General features: G+C 40.8%; 1 protein-coding gene across 1 annotated transcript in view; it reads left to right on the top strand.

Moving 5' to 3' along the window:
* The window catches only part of COL19A1 (collagen type XIX alpha 1 chain), a 364,353-nt gene that overhangs the window by 250,153 nt on the left and 92,693 nt on the right, over positions 1–21,507 (top strand). Inside the window, exon 15 of the mRNA XM_060114554.1 lies at positions 4,954–5,007. Within this exon, the coding sequence (XP_059970537.1) occupies positions 4,954–5,007 (54 nt within the window). The remainder of the gene's footprint in view (positions 1–4,953; positions 5,008–21,507) is intronic.

Here is a 21,507-nt window from a genome sequence, read left to right on the forward strand (position 1 = left end):
AATTCAAATAAAATCATTCCATCGTGGAAATCTCCTGGTTTCATTTTTTTTAAAAAAATTTTATTGAAGTATAACAAACATTCAGAAAAATGTATGTATCCTAAGGAGACCACTTGTTGATTTTTCACAAATCAAGAACACACTTGTAACCTGCACACAGTTCAAGAAACAGAACATCAGCATCTTAGTCTGATGATCTCAGTCGCTCCCCACTCCCACATCGGTGACCTATTGCAACTTCTAACAGCTTAGCTTAGTATTGCCTGCTTGTATTCCTTATATAAATTGATCAATGTTGTGTTTACACAATTTAACCATATTGTTGCATATAGTTGTATTCCATTCATTTCCATTGTTATATAGTATTCCACTGTATGAATAATCTACAATTTACTTTTTTTATTTCTACTCTTAATGGGCATCTTGATTGTTCTTTTAGATGAAAAAAATCCCCTATGCAAGGTTGACAGTTGGTTATGTTTTTTAACTGATGCACAACACAGATTTTAGAAGGTTTTCTTGATATGTTATCAACATTTTTAAATGGAAAAAAATGGATAATTGGATAAAGGATGGTAGAAGGGCAGGGAGAAAAGGAACTAGCATTTATTATTCCCACTGTGTCAGATATTATAGTAGGAGTGTTGTTGTTGTTGTTTTTAATTGTGGAGAAAAACACATAGCATAAAATTTACCATCTTAACCATTTTCAAGTGTACAGTTCATTAATGTTAAGTATAGTCACATTGTTGTGAAAAGTATAGTCTCATTGTTGTGAAAAGATCTCCAGAACTTTTTCATCTTGTAAAACTAAAACTCTGCTCCCATTAAATAACTTCCCCTATCCCCCACCCCCCAGCCCCTGGCCACCACCATTCTACCTTCTGCTTCTATAAATTTGGCTACTCTAAGTACTTCATATAAGTGAAATCATACGGTATTTGTCTTCTACTGACTTATTTCACTGTCCCTATTTCAATTAGCAAGATGTCATCGAAGTTTATCCATGTTGTAGCATGTATCAGAATGTCCTTCCTTTTCAAAATTGAATAATGTTCCATTGTATGTACCACATTTTGTTTATCCACTCATCTGTTAATGGACGTTTGGATTGATTCTTCCTCTTGGCTATTCTGAATAGTGTTGCTTACGAACATAGGTGTGCAGATATCTCTTCAAGACCCTGTTTTCAATTCCTTTGGATATAGACCCAGAAGTGGGATTTCTGGATCACATGGTCATTCTATTTTTCATTATTTTAAAAATCTGCGCAGTGTTCTCCATAGCAGTTGCTCCACTTTACATTCTTGCCAGCAGTGTGCAAGCATTCCAGTTTCTCCAGGCCCTCACCAACGCTTATTTTGTCTTTTGAAACTAGCCATCCTAATGGGTGTGTGCGTGGTAGGAATTTTACACATTATCTCTTTTATAATTCTTAACCAACAGGCTTCAATGTGTAAGTGCCAATTTTACAGCAAGGACATCTTGACACAAGAACCTTCCATAAAAGAAAAGGCTGGGATTCCAATCCAGGTGGTCCTGAAGTTGACAATAGGGTTTTTATTCTTAAAGTTCCACGCAGTCACAAAACCAACCCAGCTCTTTTGTTCTGAGCTATAAGGTTTACAAGATTAAGGGCTATACAAGATTGCCTGACTTTAAATATGAAATAAGAGGTTGAGGTTTAGAACAGGAGTTCTCACTGTGTGGTCTCAAGGCCAGTAGCATCAGTGCTGCTGGGAACTTGTTATAAATGTGAGTTCTCAGGTCTCACCCCGGACCCACTGAGTCAGAAACTCTGGAAGTGGAGAGAGCAATCTGTTTCAGCTAGGTCTCCCGAGGATGCTGATGTGTGATTGGGTTAGAGCACCACTGGGCTTAAATCATTAGACAAATACCTAAACTGCTGTCTGATAACCTTTATACTGTTGCCAAACAGGAAACGTACATGTTGAGCACTTTGAGGTTTCCAGGGCAACCTGATATGGTAAATCTGCATATTATGCTTCATACTCCCAATTTTCAGAAAAGTATTGGATTAGCCCAATTGTAATGCTGCTGAAAACCATCCATTTGGAGATTGAACCACACTCCAACTGATCAATTGCTTCTGAACAAATGGCCACCTGGGACCAGGCATCCTAGCCAGGAAGGCCGCACCCAGCTCAGCATTTATCTGTTATTTGCTGGGATTTTCATCCCAACCCACATCCGAGTGCCCACTTTTTGTCTCACTTTACAGTGGGTCTAGAATGAAGGGCCTGAGATAAGAGGAGGCAGAAGTGGAAACAAACACGCAAAAACAGTCCCTCTATCGATGTCAGGAGGGTATTCCCTGGCCCTCCCAGGCACAGCCCTAGCCCCAGAGTATGGAATCTAAAAAAGCCTAATTCATCGAAGCAGAGACAATGTTGGCTGCCAAAGGCTGAGGAAGGGGGAAATGAGGGGATGCCGGTCAAAGTGCCCAGACTTCCAGTTAGAAGATGAATAAGTTTGGGGATCTAATGTACAGCATGGTGACTATAGTTAACAATATTGTGTTTATACTTGAAAGTTGCTGAAAGAGTAGAGTTTAAATGTTCTCAACACACACACACAAATGGTAATTATGTAGGCTGACAGAGGTATTCACTAACTTTATTCCTAACATATAAGTGTATGAAGGCATCACTTGTACACATGAAACTTACACAATGTTCCATGCCAATTATATCTCAATAAAGCTGAAAAAGAAAAATGTATTCAGATCTGCTTCAGGATGTTACTAGAAATTCAAGCCTAGAAACCACATTTAAACTGAAAATATGTGCTGGCTGAAGTTATCTGTGTACCTTATGTTCCAATAATTTGACGATACTCAAAAACATCTTACCTGCGTGTCTACTGTTAGCAAGGAGGCATAAAGACAATCAGCATTCCCCTGTGCTCTTCCAGAGACACATCCACACACTCTTGACAGTCGCAAGGCTTTGAACGATGATGTAAATCAGCAGTGATGTGCAAGACTTTGGAAGCTTGCCTGTACCATACTGAATCATGAATGCTTCTACTCCTCATGTTAAGACATGACAATGTTATGTTACAGTATCTGAGACTTGGTTTATCTTAAACATTAACTGTGTGATAAAAATTGATCAATAACTTCATTTTCTCCACTTCCTACCCAAATCAATATATATGTCTCCTTTAAGGAAAGGAGACTGCACACAAAGTTTATCCTATGGTTTTAACTTACCTCAACCTAAAAGAAAGAACCAATCACCTACTCCAATGTCACTGATTTTGTTTCTTTGTGCTCTTGTAAATGAATAAATTATGGTGCTTCCACTTTCCAAGCAAACGTTTTATCATTGATTAATCCTCAGGGGCTGATTTACTTGCATTTACTAAAAGACCCAATATATTGATTTTCAGAATGTGTAAACTGCAAAACAAGAAAATTATGTCCATGTGTGTAACTTTTATTCAGTATACAGAATATTAAATAATATATTCATTCCAATCGTACAACCCCCCAAAGGAAATCCAAGGTTCAGATCTCTAAAACAGAAGGTACATGAAAATAACTACCCATTATATTTCTGGTTTTAATGAAATTTTTTAAAAATCTGTTCTGTAGTTGTTAGCCAGGATTTTTTATGAATACAGCTGCTATTTTTATATAGAGTCCTTGACAGTAGGTACTTAACTTGCCTTCAGCAATTAATGGAAGCATTTACCACCCAATCACAGTGTCGCATTTGCTTACCTACCTTCCAAACCTTACTCTGCTGCTTCAGTGGGTATTGCATTTCCTACCCCACTCCAAGCCTAGATGAAGGCCAGAAAGATCAAGTGAAAATTGCCTGACTCTTTCAGAGCAAGAAAATCCGTCAGTGAAATGGGCCTTTCCGTGTTTATGCTTACAATTCTCCCCAAAAAGAGTTGAAAGATCAGCCTAATACATTTACCTTTTAAGTAACAACAAGCCTTAATATGTGTTAACATACTACCAATATGGTAATAAAATAAAGTTATTAGTAACAATGAAATAGAATTAGAAAACCTGCTCAGAAATGCTTCTCATTCAAAATGTGTGCTATCCATACCTAGGCTTGCTTCCTTCTATGATAAAGGAAAAAATAATAATTAAGAAAATAAATGTATAATAAATAAATGTCTTTTAAATGATATAGATACACAGGTACTTAGAAATGTCATTCTGGTTCTTGCAATTGGAATTTAGCTAGTTGTGAACTTGGGGAGTTAACATTCACTTACATTAATGAAGATTAATAAACAAGGAGTGAACATTTTATTTCACTTATAAAACAGCTTAATCATCCAAAGGGAAGAAAAGAGCTAGTTAATGTACTTTTCACAACATATATAATTATAATATGGCTTACGGAAGTGCTTTTCAAACTTTAGTGAGTATGAGTATTACCTGAAGGGGTTTTTTAAATGCATACTCATGGATCCCTTCCCCAGAGATTCTAAACCAGTAAGTCCAGGATGGAGCCCAGAAAAATGTATTTTTAATACGTGAAAGCACTCTCAGGAAACTCCTCTAAAACTGGAATTCAGATCACTCTTTGAGAAATACCAATTTAAGATGATAAATGCATTTATTATTGCACCTGAGCCCACTGAATTATCAGATAAAATGCCCATCTTAGCCCATCTTTCAGATACTTTATATTACTTTGCTAGAGTACCAAAGTAGACAGCCTTTAAAGGGCTGCTAATAAGAGTCACAGTTTATTCATTCCAGGCACTGTTTTTCTCATCTTGGCTGTTAAAAATTGTCTCATAGCTTTTAGATTTCACAGGTCTTTAAAGGTCATGTGGACTTGGAATTGTTTTTTTAACTTTTAGTTAATTTTTAGTCTTTAAAATTGCCATTTAATATTGTCTCATCTTAAAATAAAATGGAATCACAGTTGCTATTGTCTGTTTCTCTTTGGTTTCTAGGGAAGACGAGGAAAACCAGGTCCTCCAGGAAAACCAGGGCCTCCAGGACCACCTGTGAGTAAACAGTAGGGTATTTCATGAGTCCCTCTGTACTGCTGTGTGTTCATCTAAAGGTTACCTTAATCCCCTGTAGATTATAATTTCCATCTTTCCACTGTCTAACATGTTTGTGCTCCCTACACCTCCCACCACCACCAACCAAGAGATCAGGGAGGCTGGTGGCCGGCCGCCCCTCCTGCCCACTTCATTCCTGGACAGTAGCAAGTGTACTGCCTGCATGGGTGCCCCAAGCCGAGTCCCAGGTCAGCAAGTCCTGTGCTGAACCCACCTGAGCCCCATCTCCTCAATTTCTTAACATCCAGGCTGGTGGTCAGTCAGACATCTGGGGAAGTGTGCCTACTTTTCTTGACACAGCTATTTTGCTAGTAGAATTTCATAGAATATTGTTGCTAAAGAGAGCCATAAAGATCGTGTAGCCAATTAGCTGATCTCATCCTTTATCCCAAGCTTCTAGAGGAAGTGTGCCATTTCTGGTGGTTCTGCTAACTCTTCAACCCACTAGAGTCTGGTTTATGTCCAAGCTACTCCGCTGGCCCTGCATTCTCCATGATCACCAATATCTCTCAGTCACAAGATTCCCTGAGTGCCTTTCAGGCTTCACCTTATTTCACTGCTGCATAGGAACTGACGCTGTTGACTGTTCTGTCCTTGAAACTCTCTATTCTCTTGGTTCATTGGCGCTGATCGTTTTCTCCTACCTTTGAGGCCATCCTTTTTGTCTCCTTCCGTAAAGCTGTTCCCCCTTCCCTTATTTATATGTTGTAGGGTTTAAAGAATCCCAGTCTTCTATGTCCACCCAGACATTCCTCCTGAGTTCCAGGCTCCTACACCCCACGGCCTGCTCAGTATCTCCACTTGGAAGTCTCCTGTGTACTACAAACATAACCTGTCCAAAACTAAACTCTAAAAATGACCCTAGATTTTTTTTCTCTCTCTCATCCTCCACATCCAAATAGTTCCTAAATCATGTCAATCCTATTTCCCATTAGCTCTCATTCCTCATTCCACTGCCTTATTTAGGCCCTTGTCAATTTGTATCTATATTTTTGTAGGCTTCTCCCAGCTGTCTCATTGCCTCTACCTTCTACAAGTGGGGTAATATTTCTAAATCATAACTCTGATCACGTAGCTCTTTGGCTGAAAACTCTTTACTAACTTCCCTTTCCTTCCAGGTGGATTCCATATCTTCTACAGCCATTCTAGTCCCTTCAAAGTTTGTCCTTTTCCTATCTTTGTCTGTCCTCCTCTGTGCCCTTTCTTCTTTTGCAACATGTAGTGTCATCTTCCTTTACGATCTCAATATGCTGCACATTGCAAATGTTCTCCCCAGGGGCCAGGTGAGCCTCCCCACCTGCAGGACTCAGCTCAGACCCCAGCTCTCCCATGAAGCCTTGCCGGTGCTCTCAGCACAGCACGAGAGGTATCATCCTCCGCAATTCTATGAGCTTATGCCTTCTGCAGACAGAGCACGTTGTTTTGTGACTCCTATTTTCCTTGTCTTTCTGAGCACTGCCCTGTGAATAATTTTTGAACCTCTATTTTATCATCATTGTCTAGCACAGTTTCTGGCATGTAGCATGTAATTATTAATTATTTAATGAATGAGTCAACAAATGAATATACTTCATAGATGAGAAAATGAAGACGGGAAAATAAGTGACTTTTTAAAGGCTAGAACCACCTGCACCACCACTAGAGGACTCTAGACTGAGCTCCTTAGGAGTCACTTAGGGTGTGACCACATGCCAAAGGTGAACAAGATTGCTGCTCTGTCAATGATTTCATTTCATCCATTTAGCCGTCCAAGTAAATTGTTCTCTTAGAAATGTACTGGTGTCAGTTGATACTGGTTATGAAACAACTGGGGGGAAAATGGCATAAATTGGGCATCCTGGAATCCAGTCTTTAAAGGAATCAGCTCTGTTGATTTTTATCCCAAATTTTCTGGCAAAAGAGAGAACTCATTGTAGGGTTTTCAGTAATTGTTTCATGCTATAAACAAGAAAAGCTGGTACAAGCTAACAGGCAAGATTAGACTTTCCCATAGTTTTCTAAATGCATGATGCTGCTTTCAAGACAAGATAATTGTTGTCTCAGAGGAGGAATTTGAATGATGAAGGCCTTTGTGACAGGCTTGCCAAATGTCTAGGAGAGAAGAGGATTACACCACATCCTGGAATGAGTCCTCAGCTGTAGATCAAATGAGTTTACTGAAGAATTTAGAAGATTAAGAAATATGCGACCATATGAAAGAGTTTATAATATTCAATTCCACAGATTCTGATTGCCAGAGTGTTTGGGAGAGAGAGGTACTTATTTTATTTCAAGTATTAGATTTAGAATTTAAACTCAGCTATGGGTCTGACACACAGTGTTCATTAAATCCTGAATACACGGTATTTAAAAGAAAAGTGGTTTATTATCTTTTGTAATATAATAAAATACCAATTCATTAGGCTACCAAGAAAAGGGAGAAATTCTATGCAAAAAAGAAAAGGTTTTTATTCATAGATCAGCTCTTGTTTAAAAAGAATTATTAGACTATATCATCAGCTCATTTTTGTATAAGAATTGTGGTTTATGGAAACTCTTTGTCTTTTTGATTGTGGGATAACTCCTCTAGTGGATTAAATATCTTTTGTCTGATACAAGTATTATCAAAACTCTATTTTGGGGTACATTTTTCATCAGCTTTTGTATTTTTTTAAGTTATTCACATAATAGATGACATGCATACCACCATACTGCAAAAAGTCCTATGAAGCACCTTGTCATTCTTACAGGAATTAGTTAAGGGAAGCATTGAAAAGAAAGGTGAAATACCTGGCTCCCCACATTCTTCTACGCCACCTTCATGTTTAATTTCCCTAAACATAATGTACTTTAGCAAGAGGACTGTTATTTCCCAAATGGTTAGGATGAACAGAGTTCTTCAAAATCAGTCCTTTCAAGATCATATTAACTAACATTTTAAGAAAATGAGCTTATATAAAAATCAACCTAATTCATTTAATACACATCACATCATTTAATAGTTTCACAAACTATTAACCATTTATTTAAGGCCTACTATGTGCCTAACACTGTTGGGAGCTAGGCTTGCAAAAATGAATACGATGTGGTCCTTGCCCTTCAAGTATTTAAGTTTAACTCACAGAAATGTGAATAGAGGAAGAAAACTTAGAAAAGATAATGCCAGGGTGGTTTTCTTCTGGAATTGACAACTGAAGCATAAAGCTTGAGCCTTAAAAACAAGGAGGAATTCCTGTTCATCATGACACATGGATGAGCCCAGAGGACGTTATGCTGAGTGAAATAAGCCAGTTCATGGAAAGACAAAGACTGCATGGCTCCACTTTTTGAGATTTCTAAAATAGTCAGACTTATGGAAGCAGAGCACACATAGGGGCGGGAGTACTGGGGAGTGTTATTCAACAGGTATAAAGTTTCAGTTATGCAGGATGATTACATCCCAGAGATCTGCCCTACGACATAGTGCCTATAGGTAGCCATGCAGTATTGTGCATTTCAAAACTTGTTAAGAGGATAGATTTCATGTTAGGTGTTCTTACCACACACACGCACACACTAAGGGACACAAGGGAAGTCTGGGAGGTGCTGGGTATGTCAGTTACCTTGGTGATGAGATCACAGGTGTTTGCATCTGTCCAAACTCATCACATTGTACACATTAAATATGTGCAATTCTTTCTGTCTCACTTATACCTCAATAAAGCTGTTTCTATAAAAGTTGAGAAGGTCTGTCCAGTAAAGCAAATAGAGGGGAAGGAGAGAGCAAGCTAGGAGCTGCTGACAGAGGAAAGCAGCCTGAACAAAAGCACTAGTGCTGAGCCCCAGGGAGTGGGGCAGGCAGCAGCCAGGCAGCTCTGACCACAGCACTGACAGGTCGGGTCCAGCCTGGGCAGCGTCCTGGCAGAACTGCTGTGAGCCCCACATGTCCCGAGAAGCCAGGACAATCTGTGAAGAGCTCTGAGTGGAGATTCCCAGGGCCAGATTTCCTGATGGGTCTCTCTAGTGGCACAGTAGTTGGATTGCTGAGAGAGAGTGGGATCCATTGCAGCTATCATAGTATTTACTAGTCATTTGTATTTTATTACAACTGACATAGAGCTTAAGAGACGTCCCCCTTTACTTGTGGGCATCTTTAGATCAAAATGTTGCTGTTTTTCATTTATTTCTCTTCTTCCACTTTGTACCTTATGTGAGATGAGCCCTCCCCACTTCACAACAGGAAGGAAGGTAACAAGAGAAAGAAGGAAATGTTGGTAGGCATCAAGATCCTTCCGACTGAGATGGGGAGATGATGTCTGACTCACCCTACGGGCTGGCATCTGAGATTCCTAAAGCATGTGTTAGAATGTCTTATGACAATGTGAACTATAAAAAAATATGAATTTTCTCTCTTATCAAGCAATAATCAAATAATTCATGATGTCCCTTAAATGACTGAATAGTATAGTATATAATTTTTCTATATATGTTTGAGCAATTAGCCTTCAGAAAAGTTAAGGGAAAATTTTTTTATTGATTTACGCTGACCAGTGGGATTGTCTGAAAACAACCAAGGAATAGGAATTTTTAGGAGGCATTGATCCTTTGATAACAGCATACTTGGCTCAATTTCTTTAAGAAAATGTTCTCCCCTCCAGGACTTTAGAGATGTTCCCTACATCAAAGGTAGTGTTGTTATTCTGGGGAGTGTCAATGAAGATTTTTAAAAAATAGAAGAATGAAATCTCTAATGGCCTGAAGCAACTCAAATAATTAAAACATTTTAACCAACCATTCTATTTGTGATTGTTCTGAAGCCAAATTTGTATTTTCTCACTTTCTTAAGAAACATTGGTACCAAAAAGATTAGTTGTTTACAAAGAATAATTTCCCACAACTTTGTGTGTGTGGAAGGACAATCTTTTTCACCCTGAGAGAGTACATTCTCTAGGGGAAAGAATCTAATAAAGGAATATTTACTAAAAGTAGATCTTTGAACTAATGTTATTAGATGTTCTTTATGAATTATTGTTTCATCAAAGTCATATATGTTAATCCAATTTAGCTTCCCATATTTAATAGCAATTTTTCCTCTCTTTGAGGAAGGTTTAGTTGAAACTTAGACACATGTAATCTGCATACATAAAATTATTCTTATTGAGATGCTGGTAATTGAGGGGCAACTAACTGGTTCACAGAGCTGGCCACAACCCTTCATGATGAACACAGTTTTTATGAAGTATTGGTCCAATTTCCTGTTAATAAGCAGAGCTGATCTTACCCATACAAAGGGAAAAGCTCCCAAATTCCCCCAAGTAACTTCTGTCATCTTGTTTTTAATGAATATTCTTTTTTTTTTTTTTTTTTTTTTTTTTTTTTTTTTTTGCTGTACGCGGGCCTCTCACTGCTGTGGCCTCTCCCGCTGCGGAGCACAGGCTCCGGACACACAGGCCCCGCGGCCATGGCTCGCGGGCCCAGCCGCTCCGCGGCATGTGGGATCCTCCGGGATCGGGGCACGAACCCGTGTCCCCTGCATCGGCAGGCGGACTCCCAACCACTGCGCCACCAGGGAGGCCCTGAATATTCTTCATTGGAGGAAAACCATTAAGTAGCAATGTCTTGGACTGATGATACCTGCAAATACACTAAGATTATGATTTTTTAATTATTTATTTATTTTTGGCTGCATTGGGTCTTTGTTGCTACGCATGGGCTCTCTCTAGTTGTGGCGAGTGGGGGCTCCTCTTCGTTGTGGTGCGTGGGCTTCTCATTTCAGTGGCTTCTCTTGTTGCGGAGCATGGGCTCTAGGCACGTGGGCTCAGCAGTTGTGGCTCATGGTCTCTAGAGCGCAGGCTCAGTAGTTGCGGCGCACGGGCTAGTTGCTCCACGGCATGTGGGCTCTTCCCAGAGCAGGGCTCAAACCTGTGTCCCCTGCAGTGGCAGGCGGATTCTTAACCACTGCGCCACCAGGGAAGCCCCTAAGATTATGATTGAGAGCAGTTTTCAGAGAGGAAGCACGAGAGCATTAAGCCTCTCCCTGGGGAAGGAAATAGCAGTAACTCCTGAGGAAACATATTCCACCAAAGAGAGAGAAATGGACCGGGAGAGATGATTACAGCACTAGCTCTGTGTTCGGTGCTCCACTGCCAGCACATTGTGTAATCCTCACAACTATCACAAGAAGTAGAAATGATGCTCATTTTATAATGGGGTAAAGGATGCGTAGAAACATCGAGTTACTTGCCCAGGATCACACAAGTATAAGTAGGGGTTGTAGACTTGAGACCCAGGAATGGACCGCTAAACCCACCTTTATTCTCTCACTCACTCTCCAGTAAAAATGTCTTTGTCTTTCAAGCCTTGCAGTTATCAGAGTAGCATAAAGGAATGGAAAATAGTGGCCTCGTGTTAGGATGATGAGGCTTCGAGACTCTCGAGACTTGAAAGGCCTCAGTTCATTTCAGAGTATTCCAGGTTTTCATTCCTTTAGAAGGGAGAACAGAGCAGCTGGCAATGAGGCGGAACAGAAGAGTTTAACTAATGAGCCGTTAAAGGCGGCATGTCTTAGCCCACCCGTTTGACACTTCCATCACTTCTCATTCATCATCCCTGTAAACGTGTTTATTAAAAACCACATTAATTGGAAAATGTGTTATTATTCCTTTCTGTTGCAGGCAGGGCCCTTGATTTCCTTTCTTTTTTTTTCCTCTGGCATTGTTTTTGTGCATTGTTTCATTATTGCAGTAAGAGAATTGAGCAGTGGGGCTCACTTGTGTCGCAGAAATTCACATAATTTGTAATGTGGACCAGGAGCTCCCTCTACTGTTTCCACTGGAAAAGCTTTAGAAGAATGACACTGTTGAGCTCTCGGGAGGCTGTCCAGGGTCTGGAGATTGTTCAGTGTTTGAGGCTTAATTATAAATCTACATAATTTTCAAAGTTTATTTCCAGGACTTTGTTGCATCTTATGCTTATCCTGTATTTTAAATACAAATGCTAGCTCATCAACGGTCATTTTCATTGTCAACTGGATGCCCTCTAGAAGTGAAAGCCCTTAGCTTTCTCTAAAATGCTGACTTATTCTAACACGCTGATAAAACTCTACAGCGTGAGTTTTTGTGGGAGCTGACTCGCTTCTTTTCTAAAGGAACCATAAGATTGAAAACATACAACCGTGTTGTTTCCATTTTCATTTTCATTTCAGAGTAGAACTTCTTTCACCTTTAATGCGTGAGTCATTGCTCAGTCCTGAAGGCTATGGTTACAGAGCAGGGTACATGGTTAAAAGAGTGAATTTAGGATGTGAAATTGAATTCACTTATCCAACACATACTTACCTCGATCACCTAACAAGTGTTAATGACTGTTACAAACCTTGAATATACAGTGGTTTATTAAAAAAAAAAAAAAAAACAGACAAATTAAAGCTAAGGTCTCTGGCTTCCCTGGTGGCGCAGTGGTTGAGAGTCCGCCTGCCGATTCAGGGAACACGGGTTCGTGCCCCGGTCCGGGAAGATCCCACATGCCGTGGAGCGGCTGGGCCCGTGAGCCATGGCCGCTGAGCCTGCGCGTCCGGAGCCTGTGCTCCGTGACGGGAGAGGCCACAACAGTGAGAGGCCCGTGTACCGTAAAAAAAATAAAAATAAAAAGTAAAATAAAATAAAATAAAGCTAAGGTCTCTACCTTCAGTAACTTACACTCTATCACATGTGTGTGTGGGGGGGTGAGGGACCGATGGTGAAGAGGCAATTCCATAGGTAGACAAAACAATTTCAGCTTAATATGCAGTGCTGCAGGGGAATAAACTGGGTAGCGTGTGAGCGGTTTGGGAGGAAGAGTTGTTGCCCTAGTTAAGGTGGTCCAGGTGGCATCTCTGAGCATCTCGGTGACATTACTTGAGAAGGAGCCAGCCGTGTGAGGCCCAGAGCAAGAACTTTCCAACCAGAAAGATCAGGAAGTGCAAAGGGCCTGAGGTGGGAGAGAGGTTGCTGGATTCAGTAAACAGAAAGGAGTTAGGAGAAGAACAGTGCCAGAGGAGGCTTTGGAGCTAAGTGGCTTAGCCTTATGAGAGTGGAATCGGGGAGCAGGGTTGGGGGGGAATAAGTGGCAAGGAAAGTAATCAACTGGTCACATCTCCCTTTTCTAGGTCTTTGTCTGGGTTTTTATCTCAGGCGGTTAGATTTTTATTTTGATGTGATGAAATTATTATTCCTAATGATAATTCTAAAGGCAACATCACTGTAGCATATCGTTTTTAGTCTTTGCATGGACAGGGAACAGACTTGTTTGCTGAGAAAACAAGGAAACAGACAAAGCTTTGACAGTTGCCCATTTCACTTCAGCCCAGCCTGAATCCAGGGGACACCATGTTTTTCCTTGGAAATGGAGAATCTCATCACATACAAGTCATTCTCTCTTCCCCACAGCTACACCTGAGGCTTCCTTTCTGAGAGGCTGCAGGTTGAGATGAGCAGTTATAACTATGAAAGTCTGTGCTCTGGAAACACCGTGGGACTAATGCCTTCCCGCATCCATGCCCCGTTATCCATCACTATCCCCACCTTTTCCGTCTTCATCTCCAGCCTTATTTCCTATGCACTGAGGACCCACGGTGCAAAGTTAACGTTAGCAAGGCCCACCCGTAAGGGAAGTTAGTCCCCAGGGCACATTTTGGACTGCTTAATAAAGTGATGACAAAAATGTCCAATTAAAATATTTGACTTCTTGCTAAAATACTCTGTGTGACTATATGCATTTTGAGGACTGTCATGTCTCAGTGGGAATCCAGTTCATAGTCTGAACATCCATCTACAAGCCTTGAATTGATCAGGGTTTTCTGTGTCTCAGTTTTCCTTTCAGCAAAGAACTTTAGTCTCTTTGGTCTATTAACAGACAAAGGCCATGTACTGTACTGATATCTTCGGAGGAGAAGAACCTAACCATTTATCTGTGTCAATGGGAATAGTAATTTTATTCATAATAAAAATAAGATGACTTCCTCAGAGTTAAAAATAAAGATACCTAAGACCTATAAAGTGGAGGCATGGCCAGTTAATCATTTTTATTGCCCCTCGTCCCCCACTGGGGCCATGGTCCCAGACAAAACAGCTGCTGCCAACATTGCTAACATTCCAGTGTCACCTTGTGTGGCCACAGAATCCGTAGACATGCATGTGAGGCAGCTGGGATCTCAGGTGGGGAATGTGAAAACCAGCACTTGGGTTCCACTCCCTAATTACTTCTCTTTTTTTCTCCCAAGAGCAGCAGCAGTGAGACATTATTAGCCACTTTCTGACTGCCTGAGTTTTCTACTAATTATAGATACACTTGGGAAGAAAAGGATTTTGTGTTCTTACAGCCACTGACTCCTTTTCTTCACTTTGGGTCATGTTATTGAAACCAACTATTAAGACTTCTGAATGACAGACGTTGTGTATAGCAATGATGGGACAGAATATTTGAAATCCTTGATATCTGGTCACCAAACTTGTTATTGGGCCAGTGCATAGATTAAATACTGTTTCTTTGTGGGAGGTAAACAGTAAGGTTTTTTTTGTTTTTGTTTTTGTTTTTGCGGTACGCGGGCCTCTCACTACTGTGGCCTCTCCCGTTGCGGAGCATAGGCTCCGGACGCGCAGGCTCAGCGGCCATGGCTCACGGGCCCAGCCTCTCCGTGGCATGTGGGATCCTCCCGGACCGGGGCATGAACCCGTGTCCCCTCCATCAGCAGACGGACTCTCAACCACTGCGCCACCAGGGAAGCCCCTAACAGTAAAGTTTTAATAAATCTGATTGGCCTTTGAGAAATATTCAAAAAGAGAGACTTGTTTCCTAAGTAATCTTGCAATTTGTATTTGCTGATATAGTTTACAAAAGTATCTCCATACAGCATTTAATTTTTACTGCTGTATAACTCTGTGAAACAGGCAAGAAAAGATTATCTCCATTTTAACAATAAGAAAAGTCTGGGCCTCCAGAAGTAAGGGGCTTAGCTGAATCTATTCAGTCAGTTTTCTCTTCACAGCAGCTACAACCTGGTAGGAAATTGTTTCCATCAAAGGAGAGACTAAAAGAAGTTATGTGAGTAGAGAAGCAACAAGTTTTCATCATTATCCAGGGGACGTGAAACATGAGAGGAAATTCTGTAGAAAGTAAGCCTGGAAGGAGCTTCAGTTATATCTGTAATTTCATTAAAAGGTAAAGAGATCTAAAGTAAATATGGCAGATGGTTAGGACCTGACAACATTGGATTGTGGATTCATGGGGATTTATCATATTATATTCTATACTTTTCAACATGCTTGAAATATTCCAAATTTCTTTGACAAAACAGGAAAAGCATACTGCGGGATAGGCTGAGGTTAATATCACTAATTACTTCTTCACTGGCCTAGAGTGTCAGCATCTTCTCTTTTGCCTGAAATCCTTTGTAGAATGGGGCAAAGTGTTTTAAAAATGAAATCATTCAGTATTTTTTCCTAGAACTTCCCTGAGTGTACCCTCTGGAACCGTGCGGTTCAGTTGAGTCAAGACATGTCATTTGCATATTTATCATGAGTATGACCTACAGATCAGAAAGAAACCTTGATGTCAGACATTTGAGTTGAAAGTGGAGGCTCCAATCACCACAAAATAAAACCTCACTTTGCTTCTGTCCAGAATGTCCCCAACCATTTGAGTTGTGTACATGCCCTTGGCCTCTACGTAACTTGGCAGCATGTAAGCCAGTGCCATCAGCCTGGCTGTCTTAAGTCTATGTGGTTCGCCTGGGAATCACGTTTTCTCTGCCTAAGAAGCACTGTCATCCTACCAACACTTGTTTTTCTAAACTTTTTTATTTTATACTGGAGCATAGTTGATTAACAATGTTGTGTTAGTTTCAGGTGTACAGCAAAGTGATTCAGTTATACATATACATGCATCTATTCTTTTTCAGATTCTTTTCCCATTTAGGTTGTTACATACTATTGAGCACGGCATAGAGAAGAACTTATGGTTACAGGGGTGGGCGGCGGAAATGGTGAGGGGCAGGGATAGTTAGGGAGTTTGGGATTGACATGTACCAACACTTTTAAAGAGAGTGAATATTATCAGTTACATAAGTGGAATCTCAAAGCACTGATAGGTGCAGGCTTTGTAAGCCAACCTCCCTTCAGATTTGAGAGGTGTATTGAGAGATTCCTGAGGTTAGACAGGGGAGGGCAAGCTCAGCTGTTCCCCAGGTATGGTTTCTGTTGATGGTGAACTTTGGGCGATGCCACTGGATACAGCTCATTTGTTTCACAATCTCCATCCTTACTAGTTCTCATGCCCCGGTGGCTTTAATCACCTCATGCAGGGTCAGTGATGTGGCTTCGGTGGGGAGGCAAGGCCCCTCTCGAGACTGCTGCTGCCCCTTATATTACAGGAAGCTGACACGTAATGTTTTTGCTTTTGCAGGACATACTGAGGGGAAATGAGTATGAAACATTTTATGGATGGATAAGCAGAATCGCAGCATTAGTGGAGGAATCATTTTCCTCTAACTGTTATGCCGTGGAAATCAGTCATCAAGTCCCAGCAAGGCACTCTATCAAGAATGCAACGGGCTTTATAACCAATTAGATGGATTTGTTTCATGGTATCAGGGAAAATAAGCTCCTTTAAAAAATGATTTTTGTAAGTAAAGTGTTAAAAACTTCTGAGCCTCACAGCATAATGTAGAAAATCTGCTTTTATGAAATGGATTAATTACACCCATTGAATGCATTCACTGTCACAGCTTTATCCTCCCACTCCTGTTCCAAAATGACAAGTGAAACCAGCGACTGTGTAATTTTGGAAAACAATCAGGTCACATATTGAGTATTTTGCTTATCCATACAACCATAAACTGCCTCTGCTTGAGTTCCCTCAATTACACAGCTCAGTGTGCAGGCCAGAAGAGACAAGCCCAGCTCAAGTGAGCACTTCTGGAATACACAGAGGGATGTGTTTGAAAAATGTCCAAAGTGGCAGATGTGAACTTCTCATTCAAGACCCAGAAGCTGTCTTCGCGGCAATCCTTCACCTGTTAATTGCACTGCTTCTGAACTTCTGAACCAGGGTTGCTGGCAATATCTCATACGGAGATACTTAGGAGCTACTGAGCTTTCAAAGTAGAGTGCAGGTGTATGCCACTGGGGTAGAGCAAGGGGGACCTGGCTGAGACAAGGAATGATCACTGCTGCTCAGAATTTCCAGAGCTTCACCAAGAATAAACATTGGCTGCTGGCTTCTAACAAAAACTGCTCTTACCTTTTTTAGGGGAAGTCCCCAGAAGATGCCCTTGACCAACGCTTGAACCAGTGTATTGCTGTATCACTTAAATCCTTCAGATCCCACATGACAATACACAAATCTCTCTTCCACAAGAACACAATGGCACAATTGTAGTTTTGTTTGAAGGGTATTTCATCTTCTTACTAAGTGTGACTACTTTCCCATGACTGTGCATCCACTGCAATTTCATGCTCGTAGGAATTCCAGCCTATCAAAATGATCCCTAAGCAATCTTACTCTCTTGTTTCTAGTCTTTTTCCCACCAACTCTGACCATTTGTGTGTTTGTTTTTCTTCTACCATCTCATAAATGCCAAGAGTCTACCCCTCATTTGGTATCGTTTGAACTTCTAAAGTTACTTAAGATGCTGATCAAGATTGCCAACTTCTTTCCTTTTCCCTCTCAGAAGTCTCCCTCTCACCTCTCTCTAATCCAAGCCCTCCTTGATTTTAACATTTCTTGTATCTGCCTGTGGTTCCCCTCTCTTATCCTCACCTTCCTCCCATTCTGGTCACTTTCCTCTTGATCTCTTATTGTCCAGTCTTTGAAAAGGTACATCTACACTGCATCCCAGAGCTCCCTGTGCTTGGCCCTTGTAGATTCTGTCTCTCATTAATAGATCTGCAATCTTTTACCCTTGAATTCCCTATGTGATGTTTTTAACCAGCTTTAAGATGATTGATTTTTTTTTTCTCTATCTGTCGTCCCTCTCACTGGGAGGCAGATAAAGCAAAGAGTTAAAATATCAAAGATATAGCATCAGGCCAACTTGGGTTGAAATCTAGCTGTTGTCTGCTAGTTGTATGACCTTGGGTAAGATAGTAAACTTTTTGTTATAAGTAAAATAAGGATAATGCCTACCTCATTGGATTGCTGTAAAAGTAAAATGCAATAACATAGGTAGCTGCCACACAGTTATTACTTTCCAAGAGTTACTATTGTTATTTATTAATATTCTTATCATTATCCCATTTTATCATTCTCTTCCATCTGCTCATTATGTTTTACTTTCTTTCCCAGGATTTAATCCAGGACCTCCCATTTCTAAAGCAAAAGTGTTGATACCTTTCCAAGTTCTTTGATTATCCTCCTCCTGTAGCTTTTTCCTCGGAGTCCCACTTTTCACAATCAAAGTTCGTCTTAAGACATAACTACATTTCTCAGAGCCTCATGCCAAAAAGTGAGTGCCAAAGGCCTGGGGGGCTGCGAAGCCTCAGTCTTCAGGACCCGCACCCCCCCCTTTTCTGTACGCTCTCCTCCCTCGGTGCTGTCTTCTCCTGTCCCACCTGCCACATAGCATCCCATTACCCCTTCCTTTTTTGTCCCATCCAACTTGCTCTCAGGAAATACTTACTGAATGATCCATAAGAATATATTCAAGTGGAACAACTCTTATCCTTGCTTCTACCATTTGTTTATTGCATGATTTGGGGGTAAATCTATCAGTTTTTCCCTGTCTTTATGAGAATCAAATAAGATGATGTGTTTTTGCAGTACATTACCCTGCCATCTAAGAAAATATAAGTGAAAACGTATTTAGAATTATGCTGAGCTGTATGAATATGAAACATTAGTATTACATCTCCCAAGAACACTTGCATTCGAGCTGGTGATAAAACCCAACACCAAATAAACCAGTCTTTCTTTATGAAGTTTTAGGCAGGCACACACCAGAAGGTGGGTGAGACATTTTCAGAGATAAGTGCCCCTTCCCAGGAACCTGTGCTCTCTGGCCCACATCCCCACTGTAATCCCGTAAAGGAGAACTTGAGGTCTCTGTGTTGAAATATAACCATAGTATAAACACTCAGTGAATCCCCTCCTTGCTTCAGAAATCATATTTTGCAATTTGAGAGTTTTCAGCAATTTTGGGGGGAGGGGTTGGAGTTCTGGTGTCTCCTTAGCCACTAAAACTTTGTAGCAGAAGCATTCTCTGAAAAACAATCTATTCTAAAATTACAACTGTTTAAGCTAATTAAATCCCAAGAGACAATGAAAAAACTCATTTAGAACAAATATTTAAGATAAATAAAAGGATCTGTGTTTAAAAGAAAAAGAAATTGGTTTCCCAAATATTTTCTAAAGACTACTATTGGTTTTTCTCTCAGAATTGGAGACAACTTTCCATGTTGTAATTCTGGTCAAAAATCCATCCATAAGCTCTTTTCTACTAACTGGAGCTCACTGCAGCTTTGTTTTCAGTTATTTAGCCAGATTCTTAGATTAATCTGCATCTGTTCGCCCTGTATTCTGTGAGTTTGGAAGCAGCAAGACCCCTGCTCAGTTTGCTACCATTCTTAACTGAAATCAAAACGAACAAGCAAGAAATTGGCTATACCCTCAAAATTTTTCTTGCAAAAGATTCTATTGAATTCAGCAAATACTGGGATAGGGGTACTATATGTTATGATAAGATCAAAAAAATTGACACTCCTGTCTTCAAGGAGTTTTCATTCCAACTGGAAAGATAGACATGTACTCAAACCACCATAAATCAGGGCTTCCCTGGTGGCGCAGTGGTTGAGAGTCTGCCTGCCGATGCAGGGGACACGGGTTCGTGCCCCAGTCCGGGAAGATCCCACATGCCGCGGAGCAACTGGGCCCGTGAGCCATGGCCACTGAGCCTCCGCGTCCGGAGCCTGTGCTCCGCAACGGGAGAGGCCACAACAGTGAGAGGTCCGCGTACCGCAAAAAAAAAAAACACCATAAATCAGTATAAATGTGCTTCACTAAGTTATATATAATGTTATAGATGGAATATATATATAAGAGAAAAAATCATTCTGAAGTAACCTTCCCAGCAATTACTGTATTATTGAAACATGCCTCATCTTACCATTCCTATGAATGAGGTTAGGCTTCCTAATAATTTTTTTAATATAAGAAAAATAATTACTGGTCTTTGCCTTTTCTACTAGCCATTAGAAAGTTAGAAATATTTCTTGAAAATTAGCCCAAATGACTTTTCAATAACAAACTTTCTATCTCTTCTTATAGCAAAGCTGTTTTTTAGCATGCTTTGAAAAAAGTTGATTAATGCAACTTTCCTCATAGAGGTTTTTGGTATTTCAAAGGTTGTTAGCAAAGTTAATTGGAAACCCACGGGGCCAGAAGACAGTTGTGTACAACCTGAAAATATGTATTTGTGAATCCTGAAAGGAGCCCCTAATGAGAGAGCTCCTAATGAAGAGAGCTGGTGCGTGGAGATGAGTGGTACCCAGATGGCGCACGGAGGTTCAGTCAGCAGTTACGGTGAGCTGAAGGATGCTTTCAGAGAAGAGGGAGGAAGGAAGACAGTTCAGGAGGGAGGGCCAGAGAGGGAGCAGAGTGGCTGAGGGGCCACGGAGACCTTGATTCAGAACATCAGGGTGCGCTAAAGCTGACCCAAAGGCCCAGCCCTGACAGGGACAGGGAGCTCGCAGCAAAGACCAGGGAAGGGAAAAAAGGCCAAAGTGGGTTCTTCGAGCTCGGCATAGTGCATGAACTGGCTGGAAAGTGAAAGTGCGGCCAAGACCAGGACCGAAGAAGCCTTAACACGGAACTCTTCCCATCCTTTAAACGTCCAGAATCTATAGCCCAAACTGAAATCTGAGGGGCTGATAATGCAAACAGTTGATCATTTTCACTCTAGCATCTGATGACGCTGGTGGAAGACAGGATATTTCTCTGTCTTCCACGTCTAGCAAGATTTTAGCCAAAAAGAAACCCAACAACAACAACAACACCAACAACAAAAAACCCTTTTTAAATGCTTTAAACTATTACCGAGCATATATGTTCCCAAGTTGAATGTATCTTTAATTCTCTTCATCACACCAGGCATGGTTCTTTGCAGTAGGAAACAACATCAGGGTCTCTCCCCACACCAGGCTGATGGACCGCTCCGGTAATTACACGCAAGCACAGTTGGGTTATGAACAGGTGTGTCTCCCCAGAGCTCATGCGCATTTTAAAGCTGTTGTGTAATTGTCTACTTATCCGATTAACTCGGGTGTCCTGTGTCTCCCAGCCCAACACAAATAGAGCAAAGCCGTGGTATCTGTATGGCTGCTGCAGGTCACTACAGGAGCAGGATACTGGGACAGTTTTCCTTTCCATAAGCATAATTTAAAAATTCCTGCAAAAAATATTTTAGGCTGAGAATCTGCTTTTAAGTTACAAGAGTTGAGCAACTAAGAAGTG

The sequence above is a fragment of the Mesoplodon densirostris genome, chromosome 12 (assembly GCF_025265405.1).
Source record: "Mesoplodon densirostris isolate mMesDen1 chromosome 12, mMesDen1 primary haplotype, whole genome shotgun sequence".
In the NCBI taxonomy this organism is placed as follows: Eukaryota; Metazoa; Chordata; class Mammalia; order Artiodactyla; family Ziphiidae; genus Mesoplodon; species Mesoplodon densirostris.